At 28.7% G+C, this 18544-nt stretch overlaps 1 protein-coding gene across 2 annotated transcripts in view; it reads right to left on the bottom strand.

Annotated features, from left to right (window-relative positions):
- LOC114123368 (protein Skeletor, isoforms B/C) overlaps positions 1-18544 on the bottom strand; it is a 100057-nt gene that overhangs the window by 19050 nt on the left and 62463 nt on the right. For both annotated transcript variants that reach the window (XM_050197762.1, XM_050197761.1), the window contains one exon: positions 118-356. In XM_050197762.1, coding sequence (XP_050053719.1) covers positions 118-356 — 239 coding nt within the window. The remainder of the gene's footprint in view (positions 1-117; positions 357-18544) is intronic.

Genomic DNA, 18544 nt, shown 5'->3' with positions numbered 1-18544 from the left:
CGATTTTTACTTATACGAAAACGTTCTAAAATCGATCGTCAATATCAAGATGTGATTTTCTTATTGTTTAATATAAGCGTAGTTGTGTTATACCGTCGAAATGACGTGGTATATTACCTCCCGATTTCGTTTGGTACTTTGACGCCGTAGGGCGATGGCTCCGAACCGTTCCCGACGAAAAAATACGCGTCCGGCCCCAAGCCGTCATAGTGTAAATTTGGTATGTAGAATGTCCGTGCGTCCAAAATACTGATATTGCCCGACCTCAAACTGTGAGCGAAACGTTTAAATTCTGGTAAGATTCGTGGTTTGGGTGGGTCCAGTGTGATTGGTATGAACACCTCGCCGAAGTTTACCTGAAAGAAAAGATTAAATCAATTAAAGACAACGTACCTTTTATTGAGTATATATTATGTGCCTACTATTAGGTGTTTACAATAGGTATTGCATAATTATTCAGATATTATTATGTTACTTTTATACTTCTTATTCCTTCATTGTAAGTATAGCGTTTTTATTTGTTCATCTTTATGTTTCAAAATTATTATTTTATTATACAGGCATATAGTTCAACAATTAGAAAGCATTATAATAAAATATTTTTGACAACGTTGTTTATTAATACCCACTCACCTACATTCTACACATAGAATCACGCAAGCATATATTTAGTATTTACACTACGAGTTTTAGTTGTATTGATGATGAATTATCATTATTATTATTATTGATAACTAAAGTAAACTTCTGATTCAAACTGCATATTATTACTCTTATATTGCATGTATTTCTTTTTTTCTTTCACTTTTCCTAACCCATCATATTATATTGAGCGTATAAGTAGGTATTTAAAAACTTAGCGCTCTCTTATTTATAAATATAATGCTCGCGATATAAAACCAAACGTATCCGTCGCCGCAGTGATCGCAATATTTAAAAAGTTTACGCCTCGACCGGCTTGACTTCCGATAGATTGATAGATTTCAATGTGGCGGTATAAGGCTATGCGACATGGGATCTTTTACATTACTTATGACATTGCACTGTATTATGAATGTGTCTCGAGGTCTTACTATCAGTTTCACTTTGTGTCCCTGTACAATGCTCGTCGTCACCTTATCGTAAGATTGATTATATATATAATATATATATAATGTATAAGTATTTACTAAAGAATGTTTATAATAAATGATTCCCTGTATTCTATAATAATCGTATGTATCGAATCGACTGCAAAAATCCATTTGAAATAATTTGATATAACTAAACAAAATATAAAAATAGGACTTCTTGCACACATTAAAATAATAATGGTATATACTTTTAATATTATAAATTATAATAATTAAGATTTAGTATTAACTACATGTAACAATGTAACATAATATTAAGTTATTATTATTGACCTTGACAGTATATATTTTTATTTTCTGTGTATTTCACATAAACGCATTATGATGGTATACAGTTCAAACGAAATCTCAATATAACAAACACATATGCGCACATTAACTTTATTTTTTAAAAAATGTATTGAAACAGCTTAAAACGCATTTGTATGCTTCGCATTTTAATATATCAGTATTGCTCGTGTTCAGTCAGAACACGGTACCGTTTTAAAGTTGTAAGCTTTGTAACAAATGTGTATAGTGTAAATATAAAATTTACATTTATTTTTTTTTATATACGAAGATGTTCAATGTATTAAGTAGGCCATATTTATTAGACTGGTGTAAGTTTTGTGTAATGTGGATCGGTGTTAAAATACTTTTTGAATCCCTAAACATTTCGGTAATTTTATTAAAATATAACGATAGTGGAAAAAAATCATTAAAACTTAGTGTTAATTTTTATTTTTATGGACACTTTATACAACAGAATATTAAATTCTCGTTCTATTTTAATTCTGGTTACTGACCGTAGCTCCTTGAACTTGTACTATTACCTTGGAGAACTTTGCACTGTGTAAAGTTTCCCATATAAGTTCATATTCAGCCAAAGATTTGGCTCCTAAGTCTATAGTTCACTGTACAGTGTTCAGAAATATTAACCTAGTTGACTGTCGTCTCGCTTTTGAGAATTAACTATTGTCATTTTGTTATCAGCCAAGGTAGTGTTTCTTACTAGGTAAAGTAATATTTCTGTATATGGCGCTTCACACTATAAAAAAGTACGTTTCACTAATATTTTCAGTTAATATGTCTTAATTCCCTTCGTCTCTTTGATTCGTTAAACTGAGTATCCGTGTTCTAGAGTTGTAGCATATACCTATTATACCTTGTAGAACAAGTATCTATGATCGTTAAATTGTTCTAACTTAATTATTAAGTCTTAAACCGTCAAAGAAAAATAAAAAATCATAGAAAGGGAATTTTTATTTAACTATAAAATTAGAAATTAATAGACAAATATAAGAGCCAAAATGGAGGTATGTCAACTTCTCTCTCATCAATTGTGAGGATGACCTCGCGAATGGATGATATAAAATAAAAATAATGAAGGATAAAGTTAACTGACTGGATCTACTAGACTTGATATTAATATAATATTTCATATTTCATAAACATAATATGTTGTGCGTCAAACGATTTAATTATCATTTTTAATAATGAAGGACGAAATGAACGCGATATAGTTTTTTTGGTTATTGAATTATTGTTTATACACAATATATTATAATGTATAATTGTATTGTTCTTGAAATGTTAAATATTTGAGCATATAAAGACATCATATCATTTATTATTAATATTAAATTATTCTGGATACTTCATTGTGTCTCGAAATCTAGATCCATAAGATAAAACATATATTTAACATATAAACTTATGGTTTTACGCTAAAATATTTAAATTAACAAGTTAAATTAATCTAGTAATAAATCATGCAGCTGTGTCTTTTTATCAGCAATAGTTTTAGAATTAATTTAAATATAATAGACGTTTTGGAAAGAAATTAAGATAGTCACATTCACATAATATGTTTCTATATTTCAGTCTTTGTTTTGAGTAGGGACATTAAAATAAGAAATGTATTTTATTATAACAAATACGTTGTGATGTCAACTTTCTGAACAATATTTTAAAAATTATTAATCACGAACAAGCTACTAAGATGTACGAAAATATAAATATAAAATCGTAACTTAGTACAAGTAAAAACATCACAATACTTAAAAATTACGATTCAATAGATAATTAATTGAATAGCAATAATTATTTATAAGATTGGAAAATATTGTAAATGTATTATTTATTACGAAAAAACATTTCTATATAGGTGTTCTCTCGTCGAGTATTCGTAACTACATTTTATAGCAGTACACATGTTAATAGTTTTATATTATTGTTGTCCGAAGCTTGGATCAGTTGGACCAAAAACGGGGATAATGAGGAATTTTATCACTGCTGAAAAATTAACCGGCATCTGAACTGATTAAACATTATAGTATAAAAGAGAAAAGACTACCACGCGAGTAATCGGATTACATTTTATTTTCTTTCGGTTATTTATGAAACGCTTTTATCCGCGTCCCACGACGTATAAAGTATACGTATTCGCACGTAAATGTGCAGCAGCTATTTCTTCGGTAAGAATCTGTTCGTATTTTTTCCCCTCGTCGTCAAGCGAACAAAAGAGGTATAAAAGATCTAAAATACGTAGCATAACGTGTCCGTCGTGGTAGTGGTGTTGATGAAGGGTGAACACAAAATAGACGAAGTTTAAAAACGTCATGGGATTTGCGACTGTAATAATAATAATAATAATAATAATAATAATATAATAATAAACGGAGAGTGGCGAAAAATAGCTAGCTGAGACGACTAGCTATTGTACATATATCGCTAGCGCAGTGGCCTCGGACCGATCCACCTCAATACTCTGCAGCAGCCCTTTCCGCAACAAGCGGAACCCATACTCCCCGCCGGCTCGCACGCCCGAACTCCAATCATTCACCCTAAAAGTGGTATTTCGCCTTTTGGCCTTTAATGTTCACCGCATACACTCTCTCCTTTGTCAAGGCAGACGAACCGTCTCGAAAACATTTTATATTCTATATTACATGCTATTATAATAACAATGGTAATAATAATAATAATAATAATAATAATAGTTTAAATATCATAATATATAATACATATTATTATAAATGCAACTGTTGCAGATCGTGGTAAAGGTATGGCTCATTTTCATATGAGAATTTGGTTCGGTAAGTTATTATTGACGTGGTCACGTTTCATTTTTATTATAGAATACATTTATCGGTTTCTTTACGATATCGTGGATTTTATATTTTGAGCGAAGGGACGAATGTATTGGTGTTACAAGATCTTATGAGTATTTTTTTTTTTTTTATTTGTCATTACCTCCACCCTCCCGGACAAATAAAAATGTTTTAATATATTTAACTTTAAGGGTGGTTTCTGGTAGAAAATTGGATTTAGTAGTGGTAAGAAAATATGGTGAAACGAGAATATTTATACCGAGCCAGTGTATAATATGTATATTTTTAAGTAAAACAGCTCGAAAATAATAAAATACAGATGTTTCCAATAATTTATTCTCATAAAAATTCAAAAAATATCAAAAGTATACAGTATAAAATAATTTTTTTATAAGCGTTAGTTTTATTTTTTTTTTTCGCAAAATTTGTTATTGAAACTAATAAAAAAGATATTTTATCTAACAACCTTAAGTAACTTATGTTTTAATTCAAAAATATTGATACGTGACGGGGATTTAAAATTTTTCGTCATCACGTATGATATTGTTTTGTATTCATAATACAATTTTCAAAATGTATACAGTAATTTTACACCATTAATACCGCTAAACTATTTACTTTGATCTTCGGTACGTGATAATGATGAGCAAGACGTTACTACGTTAGATTATACGAGATATAATATTATAATAATAATGACTAATAACACAATACACTCAATGCTTTTGGCAACGATTAGTAAACATATACCATACTAGTAATAGAAAAATAAATCGTTAAAAGTAAATAGTAGTCATAGACTCATAGAGTAGGTCCTTAGATATGAAGGCTAACAAATTGTCTCTCAAAAAATTTTTTTTATACAATGATTTTCTATTGAGTTAAAATTTAACGCATTAATTACAACGAAGATATACATCACTCGGAATATATACCTACATCTAAGTAACTTTTAGGGGATTTTTGTTTTTGAGAGGTGTGCATTATTTCTCATTATAAACAGAGAAAACTTTGAAAGGATATACCAAAAAACGTTAATTTCTTGTTAATATATTTTATAAAATGATGGTAATAATTTTCAAAACTATTGACTATATCTTACTGAAAAGATATACGTAATAAAATGTTATATTTTTTTTATTTGATTATGGCAATTGTTTTTTAGAAGAATGGAATTTTCGTCATAGTTATTAATATATTGTGTGTACAAAAGTTTCACAATAATATTTTTTATAACATTTATGTTCATATAAATCGGAAATTGAACGCGGGCGGTACTTCATATAATTATTACTGAAGAGGTCGTTTTCGAAATGTCCCGGAAAATCATCAAAAAAACTGCCCCCGCAGAAACTTAGGACGACCTTCCCGGAAATCCACCGGGAGACCATCATAGTACAATTGCCGCTGGCCAGGAAAACTTTATTCATTATTTTATAACATTTTAATATTACTGCTTTAGCTGAAGATCTTAATCTCATCAACTTTTTTGTTGTTGGTATATTGTGTAGGACTGATATAGTTTTTAATGAATTATGTCTGTGTACATTAATTTGATTTTAAAGATGTTATTGATTTTATAATATTTACTATAACATTGCTACACTTTAAGCAATCGTATTCTCAAAATATACAAATTCGAAGTTCAAAAAATAAATGAAATTAGAAATAAAATGTTGATAGTTTAAGTATATAATGCATTATATTTAAAACTTAAAAGCTTATACTTCCAGTATTGATTATAAATTATAAATAAATATATATATATTTTTTTTTTACAAAAATTAAATCTTTTGTAAAGTGTTTTTCAAATTGATTTTATTATTCAGAAACTTAAACAATATACATATTACCATAAGTAAAATTAAAATAATACAATAAATTATAATAATTGTTTCAAATATAATACCTTATAATATACTTTGAAAAATAAGATATCAGATATAATAACTGAAATCGTGTACTTTAAAAGTGGAATTAAAAAAAATCAATTATTTATTTATATTGGTTATAAATTATAATCATTGTATAAAGGCACTTCGTGTTTGTAAGTCTTTTTTGTTTTAATATTTATTAAATTGTATTAGCCAGGGATTTTATCTTTCAAAAATTAAACGATTGATTGTTATTAATAATAGTCATTGTAAACATAATACGCATTACGTTGATTACATTTCATATAGTCCTTAACACCCACATGTGTTGTCTCCATTTTACATTCAAACAATATAACAAATTTGCGTTCAGCATAACCCATTATGTATTGTTAACATATTTAATATTAGACTTTACCTATTATCAAAGTGAAAGGTTAGAACATTTTCAGTGATGTAGTGTTGAATTTTTTTAATATTTAAATGTTAAAGTTATGTATACGGTTGTATATATTTATGTTGTATATACTTGTATGTACGTAATATGGATACAGCACATGTAGATCTAAAAGTCTACTGATTTAAATACATACATATTTTTAACAATAAAAATGAGTTGGATAATATTTGATTTAATTGTCGAGACTTAAAATAAAAATAATATATATACATATATATATATATATCCATAACTTGATATTAAGAGCAACTTATTAATAGTTTTGATTGATTAAGAATTGCAAATATATCGTATGAGTATAATTATATATATAAACTTATAATATTTAGGGTATAGAGTCTAATCACACTGCGTTATTTACACAATAATATACTGGTTCATAAACTACATAAATAGTTAGTTGTTTGTTGTATAAAATGTTAAAATCTAATCTAGATCAAAGGATTGAGATAAAGTCGTTCATAAATACAAACATGCATTGTAGATAATATGAATGATATGATGTTAAAAGTATAAATAACATGAACTCATCCATAAATCATGGTCGTCAACAGAGAAACTTCGATGGTACACGACGCGTTTATTAAAATACATGACGTTTTGCATAATGATACTAAGCAATAATAAAAATAATAATAATATATTTTTTAACTTTTACGTGTTATATTATTTTTATTTTCTGTGATAATATATAATTAATTATGATAAATGGTTTTTACCAATTCTACTAAAATAAAAATAAATATATAGGTAATTGTAATATGTATATAATATAAATTGCCACTTAAAAAAAAATAAACTGTTTATTTTACCAAAGTATATATGTGCAGTAGAATAATAAGCACGTTGACACGTTAGTTAAAACTCGTTGTATATTTTTTTTAAGGTTTTTGCATTGAATAATGACAAAATAAACACGAATTTAAAACACATTTTTAATTAATACACATAATATATCAAAACACTAACGGACGAAAGTGCATTTAAATATATTAAATATCTGATATATATATAGGAAAACAATAATGTTTGAACTGTCGTTATTTTAGGTAAATTAAAAACAATTTTTGGGATCATATCATAATATTTAGGGTTAAAAAGGTCTTTATAACGATTTACTAATCATATAAAATACCAATACAATTGGTTACTTTATATAATATAGTATAATATAAGACGTATATAATATTATGTACTATTATTACTTTATAGTATAGAACATAATATGTTTCATTCGCAGTGCCGTTTCAACTATCTAATGGATTTTTTGTCACCTCACCACAATAGTAAATAAAATAGTAGGTATATAGTATACAATAATATTAATTACTAGCGATATTTTTTAAGCGAGTGATTACGATTTTTTTCTCGACATTCCCTCCATTTGACCACAATAAATAAAAGGAAAAAAGACCGCCCGCTCACCTTTCCACCGCAATGGTGTCCCGGAACACGGGGTGTGAAAAATTCGATATAGTATAAGATCCCACGGGATAACTTCGTAAGTATACCGAGTCGTAAAGCTCGTACGTGCAGTAGAAAGGCGCCCGGTGATCGATGACACCGCGCTAGTAGTAGACACCAACCAGAAGACAAGTCATTTTGTGCCCGAATGAAAAATCTCCAGCACCCCGATAAATTCTGTTGCTACGGTGTCGAATTACTGTGGTTGCATTGTGTCATCGTTTTTGGTAAAAAAAAAAAAAAAAAACTGGCAAAAACATATTCTCAGTAAGTAGGTATAATAAAACAAAATATATGCCTACGCATCGTGATCGTTGATTTTTCACAATCATATTTCTGTACCGATGTAGCATTAAACGATAATCTAGTTATTATACAGTGCGAATCACCAAGCATGATCATTTTTCGTGCTCACGCTTTTCTCTTAATAATAACTCAAATTTTGGGGTTTTTAAAAAAATGCATAGACTATATTTTACAATTTTTAAGATTTATTGTACCTACTATTTTAAAGAGTGTTTTGTGATTGTAAATATTAAGTAGATAATTTTTTGAAACCGTTTTCCTTATTCGACATTCGAACGATAGTTTTTCAATTATGTATATATTTATACTAAGAATAATAATCCTTAAAAATGATTATCGAATGTAATATTTATTACGTATACGCTTAACCCATTTAAAAAAATATTAATATGATTGATAAATTAATATTCATTAAATTTGGTCTTTAAAATTATATTTAAAAATTCAATCATAAAGTTTTGAATGACTGTATGAATGAAAAATACAATTTAGGTGAGCATGTTCGATAAATCATTCTGTATAATATATAGGGTGTTTCATAAAGAACGCAATTTTCAAAATGCTGGGTAATTTTTTGTTGTTAGGTCGTTAGCACTATTCTTATAATTTCTGTCATTTATGATTGCTGAGGTTTTTATTGATTATGTTTAGTGATAGTAATTTTATTTATTTATTGTAATGAAGCGGTGTACAATTTAATTCGTTAATTGGGTTTTAACGAATCAACGTCCTGTTGATTTTGTGAAAAAAATCATCTTAAGTGATGAGGCACATTTCCAGTTTAGTGGATATGACAATAAACAAGACTGTCAAATTTGGGGAAATGAGAACCCAAGGGCAAGCATGGAAAAGCAAATGCATCCGCAGCGAGTAATCGTTTGGAGTGGCTTTGGGGCAGGTGAAGTGATAACAGAGTCACAGCGTTTTGGGCGATTAGAGAGACCAGAGGGGGTCATATGCACGATAATGTATTTCACACTTAAGCCTCAAGTCATGGTGAAATAATAAGTACCATTAATAATGTATTTCTTATAAAATAAAATTGATTTATAGCAAAATTAAAAACTGCGTTATTTGTGAAACACCCTGTAGTTTGGTGGTTTTCTTGATACACGAGCGAAGACGTTTGCAAAGGGTGACATCTCAATCCTCAAAAGTATTTTTTCCTCTATTGATTTCTCAGACGTTTTCATTAGGCATATAAGATCTCGAAAAAACTAATCTTAACCTAACTAAACTTTTAAAACTATAATAATATTATATTATACAATATACTGTATATTATGATTGTTAGATGTTGGGTAGTATACGTACTGTTATTATTAATAATATTAATGCATTTTATATATTAATGTTAATTAATTGCAAAGACAACATATTATGGGGTAATACTTTATATTAGACAATATATGGGCACCGAAATATGTTCATATTTTAATTATAATTACTATATTACAATTATGTATTCAATAATAATTGTACATATGCAATTAACAATATACATATATATAACGTTTTGTAAAATCAAAGACTTGGAAACCAGCTAGTGACCGTTTATTTGGATTTTCGAATATAAATTGACTATATAATAACGGCACACAGTAGTGCACACTATGCAGTATGTATACCAGCTGTCCTTTTAAATCAATACAATATTATGTTACAACGGAGAAGGTATATATAGCAATATAATTGTATATATTGGTCTTTGTGAAGTGCTGCTGTAAAAAACAGTAAAAATATAATAGTAATGTGGTTTTTTCGATTGCCGTTTTATGTTTTACTCTATACACATTATTATTATCATCTACTATTTCTTTGTATAACAATTAATTTCGACATTTAGGTAATAACGTGTGAGACATACTTGAACAATATATTATAAAATATAAGTTGTTTGGGAACATTTAATTTAAAAGCCTTATATGGTGAAAAAAATTACTATCAATAATATTATTATATTTCTGGAGATGGTCTGTAGAAAATCAAAGTCTCAGGTCAAGGGATATTTCGTTTACCTATATATATATAGTACATAACGTATTATATTTTATACATATAGAGAATGAATCTAATAACTATGCCGTTTTATGTCTCGTGTCAAGTCTATATATTATTATATAAAATAACAATATATATGTGCAGATGTTTATCGGTATACATATTTCATAATATATTCGTATTGCATTGGAGCTCCTATTCAGCCCCCGTTGTTGCAAACGGTAGACGCATGCGCTGAAATCGGTAGAGCCCTCCGAATATTTTATTATAATCCCGCCAAAACTACGTTAATTCCAGTCGTTAGTTCGGAATGAAAATCATATCCGGGACCGAGATACCGTGGCCACGGCGACGGCTATAATATTATGATGATAATGCCAGCCAACCGATTTTTTTTTTATACAATTTAAATATACGCGAGAGTGTGCCTACTACCACCACTCACCGCGACACGACCCTGCAGCCACCCCCCCCCCCCTCGTGCTCTCATATTTTACGGGGCGGAAAGAGCCCGACACGCCGCACGGGCTTCGCCGACCAAGGGTGAAAAACCCTTTGAGGCATCGTCTCCGGGAAATTACACTTTGAATCCGAGTCCGTAGTATAGTGTTTTAGTCACGCCGCAGACACGAGAGCCCGAGACCCGCCGCCGCACTGGTATATACTATTATTATTATTATATCATGTAAAATGTGACCAAATCGATAAATATCCGACAACGATATTATATTATAATATTGTACGGCGTTTACAGTTATTATTTTTTCTCTGCGGACGCAAAAACTTCGGATCCGATTTTAATAAGTCATTTATTTACAAAAGTTCATTGGTTTTGGTTATTTTGCTTTCTCTTTTTGTCGGATATACTATTATAACCAACCAATTTCACGATAAAATAAAATATATACGCGTACAATGGTGATTATAGTTCATTGTGTAGCTGAATTCTTGATGTATATTGCATTATATCGTATAAAAATATAATATCTAATTAAATAATATATATAGCTGAGGCATTTTTTTTTTTTTTTGTTATTTTATAATTAAGTCCACCCCTATCGTTGAGATAGTATCATTAGCGTACTATACTGCTACTATGACTTGAGATTTTTACTAATTAACACATTTTATATTATTTAAGGATTATTATTTTATTATTTTTGTCTTAGAAGTACCGTTTGTATAATATTTTCCCCCTTTTTTATATATAAGCTATAGCAGAACAAATAAGAAAAAATGTAGTAGTGCTTTAATACCCTCGGTATTTATTTAGTTATTATTATGCGATTTTTGGGGTGAGTCTTATGTGTATTATACTATGCATTTTGTCGATTTTTTTATTTAATAATATCTATATCGTTAATATTGACATATTATATTACTTTATTTAATAATGGATAAATACCATAATATACATCAATAGAAAGATAAGTGCCAATAATAACAAATCACAAAGTATTCTTTAACTACATCACAACAAACTAACATATAATATAAATAACATAGAATATAAAAAAAATACATATCAGTGTACAAGATGTATTAATTCAAAATGGAAACATACATATGTATAACGATAAATAATAATTAACTATTAACATCAAGATTCAAGACTTGAGGTTATATAGTATAAACATTGTATTTGAAAATTTTTTTGACATAAAAATAGAAATAAACATAATTTATAATTTCTTTAGCTAAAGAAAGAACTCTGGGAAAAAATGTAACAAAACAATAGTTAAATTTAATAAAATGGAATACGTAAGATAAATATGTTATAGTCTTGTACAGTGATTATTATAACTAAATTCAACTATTGCAAGGAGTTTATATTATCACTTAATAAATCCTATCAGAACAAAAATATCATATCTGCAAAGCTGCTTTTTAATTCGGATAAAATGTATATATATATATATATATATTATTATGTGAAAATGTGTAAGTATCAGACATTTTTATTTTATTTCCATTGGAAACAAAAGGCTAACGTCGAATAATTAAAAAGGAAAAAGTTAGATTTATTATGATATTAATATATATTAAATCCTTACCATTTATGTCATTGCGAAAAACGCCTGCGGGAAATGTTTGGAAAGGTCGAAATATCTATTCGTGAATTGCGATTTTTTTTGTGGTAAATGTTCTATTTATAAAAAATGTTTTTTGTTCATCGCCTACGCACTTCGGTGTAATTATATAAATAAATGGGATTTAACCGGATTTTCCGGGAATCGTGTTAGATGGAAAAAACGCGGATCTGATCACCGACAAGTCGTCAGTCACGCTGAGTTCGTCAATTACACGTGGGTGGGCGGCAATAATTGTTTTATTATTAGGTATAGTTGGAATTTAAGATTTGCGATCTGCGAGACCTTTCAAAATATGGCTATCAAGTTACTATAGTCGTGTATAAGATGCAGAGTGAAATAAAATTACAATAAATATTATTGATATAGTTACTTATTATCTCTATTTTAATTAGAACAGATATCAATAGTATAATAAATTTATAGAGCTTAGACAATAAAATAGAGTGGTTAACCAGGTGAACGTTTTCTATTGGTTGGCGCAATTCTTCGTCCAAAATGTTCAAATCTATGGTTTAAATCATATAGCCATAATAATATAATTCTATTATGTCTATGGTTCAAATAAACTAGTGATAACCTATTAGAGACGTATAAATACTAGTAATGTTTGGACGAAATGGCTGCTATCACACCAGTTGGCCACTCTCTTATTATCTAGGCTTTCTAGTATAATTTAATACATCGATAACACTGACGAAGGTGCAAAAACATATAGCTATCTATCACACAGTTCAATCGTATTATTATATGTACCATAAGTTCTAACTTTCATAGATAAAATAATTAGTTGGCCGATTTCAGTGGGTGCTAGTCATCTCCACTTCTTACCCGGCGATAGAGTGATCACGGGGTTCTTGACTTGCTCATTTGGACCAAACATTATTAGAGACTAAAATTGTCTAGTTATCATTAAAGACCACGGTAGGGACATAATATATATGTATATATTATTATTATTTATTGTGTATTATTATATAATAAAATTTGAGTTTTTGACGCGTTTCGATGTATCATAGTCTTGACTTTATTATTAAAAAAATATTTTACTTAATTAAACAGTGATTAATTTTATAAGAAGAAATTTATAATTTGCATTTGCCAATTATTCCATGAGAAATTAAAAAAATAAAATCTCTAATATTAATGAAAATTCACATTGAATTAAAACGCGAGTTGCAGCTGGGCTTTATAAAAAAAATCCCAAGTAATAAATAATAACTATTGAGAAGGTGCTTTTTTTCTCTTTATAACAGTTTTAATTGAACAAACTGATGATTTTCATTAAAAAATAATAACGAAATTATTTTAAAAAAATACGCGTATGTCTACAATACTACTGTCATAGTTTACTTTTCTTTCATGTTCTGAATTATTCTAAGTATTGACAGTGCACAGATTTTGAATGAAAACAATTTTAGAACATCAAACGGTGTAACATTTTAGCGAAAAAGACTATTTTTAAAATATTGTTAATTCATCTTAAATTGTATATAATGTACAGTCAATTAATTTTATTTGACGATATTTTCTTCGGTATAAACAATTATTTCTATGTATTATGAGTTGTAAACTAGCATTAGTACTACAATACAATATTATTGTATGCTAAAGTTTGAGGAAAATCAATTACGTTCTCGTTCGGTGACAGTACGATTATTTAAATACATATTTTAATACTATGACAATAAAATAGTCGCGACTCTCAAAAATAAACTCTATACCATTTCACATTGTATGAGATCGCGTTTACATATCTACGACCTATGTCATCAATATAATAACTGACTTATTAGTTATCAATTATTATACCATTTTAAATTATATTATAATATTATTATCTACCGAGCAAACATTAATCGTTCGGTTTTAGGGGAATAATCCTCGACCGCGATGATATCCCGCCACGGCGCGGCGTCAACGTTAATACGCATACCTTTACATGTTGATAGGTAGGTATAATTTGTTGTAATATCATATAAGTAAGCGTTTTTCCGGCTATATATCTATATTAATATTATATTTTTTTTCTATTTATCACGAATTCGATTTTATACATATATTATTATGACGTCGAAAACCAAACGAGGAAAAAATATTTTAAAAAAGAAACGGCGACGACGGCATTTTCTCGGCTTTTTGCGCGTCGCCTTTTGCACTCGAGTGCGTTATAAAAACGTGTTCCGTGGTGCGCTTGTCTCGCCCGTGCTGACTTCAGACGGCCGCACGTCCACATAAAAACGTTATAATATTAAGGCGGTGACTATAATATATTATATACATTACATATTGTCGTCGTATATCGTTCGCGTCGAACTTGTGCGCGAGATCGAATTTAAAAAAAAAACCCGTCTCATCCACAGTGGAATAAATGCGTTATAGGTGTACGTGTGAGTGTGCGGGCGTGTAAGGTTGAGAATAAAAATCTCTTCACGCCTTTCGGATTTGAATTTAGAGATTTTTTTTTCTTTTATTCCGTCCTCCCATGAATAACAATATTATTTAATATATATATATATATATATATATAATAATAGTAATACGTCGTATGTGCAATATATCCTCGCCGTTTGTTTCTTTATTCAGACGCACGTCAGGAATACGAAACTACCCTTACAGGCCTACAGCTAGTTTGCCTGATACAGTAGATAGTGAACATCGACCTTTTAAAATCTATTCTTAAAATGTAATCTAATGGTTTTTTTTTCTAAAACAAGTTAAATTATCAAATTAAATAGTAGAGAGTTTAATCAGACAACTTGGAGTTAAATAATAGCATTTATTTTAGGAGGATTGTTTCTTTGCTTTTAACCACTGCTCTGATTTACAGGGATGACATTTATTTATTTATTTAATTTTTTTATTTCATATTTTTGTTTATCGTTTACAATATTATAAAAGTTAATCAACATAGTATTTTTATCGTTAATAATTAAATATTCAAACTGAAGAGATAATTCGATTATTTACAAAGAGCGTATAAAATATGCAAAGTATACTATGTATTTATATGCAAATACAATTTTCTCCGCGATTCTTTTGTTTGATTTGAAACTCTAGCATCTCAAACCCTAAACGTTATTGTTCACTGTCCTCAGTACTGAGTATTTAAATTGTGAAATATATAATATTATAAATCTGTCTCTAATATAGTTGATAATGTACAATACTAAGTATAATAATATCTGGTAAACACTATTTCATGGAAGATCGACCATAACAAAACTTTAGATTTGAATCGATTCACAGTGGCACACGACCATGAGATAACCCTCCGTCCCACACACGCGACCGTTGTGAATGTGACCTATAAACAATGTGCTAACAAGTACCAGCTTCACTACTGAATGCGTTGCCGAATTTTATGTCGAATAGCGACATGCGTGTGTATGAAAAAAAAACAACAAAAAATCGACCCCTCGCATTCACATCGTGATTCGACCGCCGATAATTAAATTATCATATATTATTATAATATATATAGGATTAACATTATGGTCGTCCTCATCGCGTACGCCGATCTAAGTCACATGCGCGATTTACATTATATTTCACGCAAGCCTTATTGCAGTATTGTAACCATACTATAGCCCCGCGACAGTAAATAATATCATTCATATAATATATTAAAATGCAACCCCCGACGTTCTTTGTACGAAATTAACTCTCAGTGACGGCGCGTTAAAAAAATTTATTACGCATTAATGCGTATAACAGAGCACATCTTGCCGGGAAGAGATAAAAAAAGAAAAAGAAGACGAAAAATAGGGACCGACACCCTCATTATTACCACTGTAATATAAATGTGTGGGTGTGCGTGTGCGCGTTGAGCGTATATTATACTTTATACTGCAGAGTTATCGTTTCCTTCCGAAAACGATTTAAGCGCGTGTAATAAAGTTTTATTGGTTCGCGTACCACGCCTAATACCTGCTGCAGCTGAAGACCGATAACTTCCGTGAGTGCGCAACAGCTAGTTTTCGTTTATTATTGCGACGTACGCGAAGCTACTACCCCGAGTATTGTACCCACGATAACGTTCATAACAAGTCAATTATGTAGGGAGATTAACTAGACAGCTCTCATATTTTGTTTTTTATTTTTATAACGAATTTGCTCAAATCCTGATTTTTTGGTAAACTTTTAAGATCTTCACTGTACAATTTACAGTTAACTTTCAATACTACTATAGAGAACGTTACATATATTATTAAGGAATTAAACACAAACCATTTTCATGACCTTTGAATTTTTTTTTTCATTTTTATTTTGAGAAACTATACAATTTTTACACGTTTCAGTACAATAAGCATAAAATATAACAAATATACAGAAGCTTATGGTGGTAGGGAGGGGCCCTTCTTGATATGAAACGCATTAGTTTATAGATTTTTGATCGGAAGATTTGTATTTTGCGTATGTTGGTTTTTTAGACAGACCCTCAGACCTAAATATAGCTACTATGTAGGTGTAAGTAGGAGGATGTAGATATGTATTTTGGTTTTGAGGAAGATTTTACAATATTGACCTAACCTAACCAACTTATGATTGGTCTGAATAAATAGAGTCGTCTATTTAATTTTAGTGTAGTCAATTAAATGTGTTGGACCCATAGATATATTTAGTTATAAATGTAAGACCTTGATATTTGGCTGTGACCGAGTTTGATATAGATTTTTTGTTCAAGTACACAAATGAAGATTGAGTATGATAGAGAAAGTTAACTACTTAGTATAATTAAACTTTTAAATCATAAATAAAATATTTAAATATTAATTCAAATAATATTAAAAGTGGTCTCATATCAATGACAACAATAGTTGTTTGTTGTGTAATAATTAGACTATAATATAGAAAAACATTTTTTAGTCGAGGAAAACTTAAGAGTACAACATCGTTTCTCAACCTGTTTAGTGCCATTAACCGCGGAATAAATATGGTCTATCACTTTGTATCCCCTCTGTCTATATTAAGTAAAAATTTGAAGAATAAAAATATCAAATCATTAACCAATGAACTAAATGAAATTACCATTTCGAATATCAATTTATAAATATCATATTGTGTAGTACTTTAAACTTATAACAGGTAAATTATTTTTCTTATTATATTTATTCATTTTTTTAAATATATCCTTATTTTATTATTAGGTATATTAAGTATTATTTTTGTTTAATAAAAAATTATAAATAAAAAGGAACATTTTGTAAATCATCGTTTTACTATTTTTAACCTACGTGACTCCTATAGTCAAAGTGATCTAGGGCTGTAGATAATTTGCACGCACCATAATAATTGACCCTAATTATTTACATGTATAATTTGTACCAACATTTTTAAACTACGTTTGTAATATGCACCATCTTAGTTAATACGAAATAGGAAATTTAATTTGCACTAAAATCCAACTATCGAAAGAATAATCGTACAATTTTCGATATTTGAGTATAATTCGAGTATATTGAAATTAAATATGGGAAGGCTTGAATAGTTCGTTTATAGATTTTAAGTAGTTATTTCAATCGCCTAATAAGTATTTCCACCGTTCTACGGTAAGTCAGTGTTAACTTAAAATATATATCTTATAATAATAATACTACATGACAAACATATTAAATTATATGATAATTATATCATTTTATTTATTTTAAGAAAAATTATAATTGATTGTATATTTCTATGCTACCAAAAAAAAAAAAGTCTTATTAATATAAAAAAGTTGAGCAATTGAGTATAATACAACAATAATAATAATTTTATTATTATTATCATTTGGCTATGTCGAGTTAAATTACTTTTTGATAGTGCTCATCACTAATAGATATTCATTTTGGTGCAAATTACATATCTTTATTTTGGTACAAATTACTAATTCTCATCTAGACTTCCAAGTTAAAAAATATTGGAGTTCAATATTTATAATATATTTACCTAATGATTCAAAAGAAGAAAAAAACTTAATCGATTTTGTAGTCAATTTTTTTTTAAATTTTAATATTCACATGTCAGTTATAATAAGATTAAAAATAAACAAAAATAAATAAAGAATCTTTATGAGTGAATGAATTGTGATTTAGATTACCATTAAGTTATCAAAAAAAAAAAAAAATGCGAAGACAGATAA

The sequence above is a fragment of the Aphis gossypii genome, chromosome 1 (genome assembly GCF_020184175.1).
Source record: "Aphis gossypii isolate Hap1 chromosome 1, ASM2018417v2, whole genome shotgun sequence".
Taxonomy (NCBI): Eukaryota; Metazoa; Arthropoda; class Insecta; order Hemiptera; family Aphididae; genus Aphis; species Aphis gossypii.
This window is presented reverse-complemented; position numbering and strand designations above follow the sequence as displayed.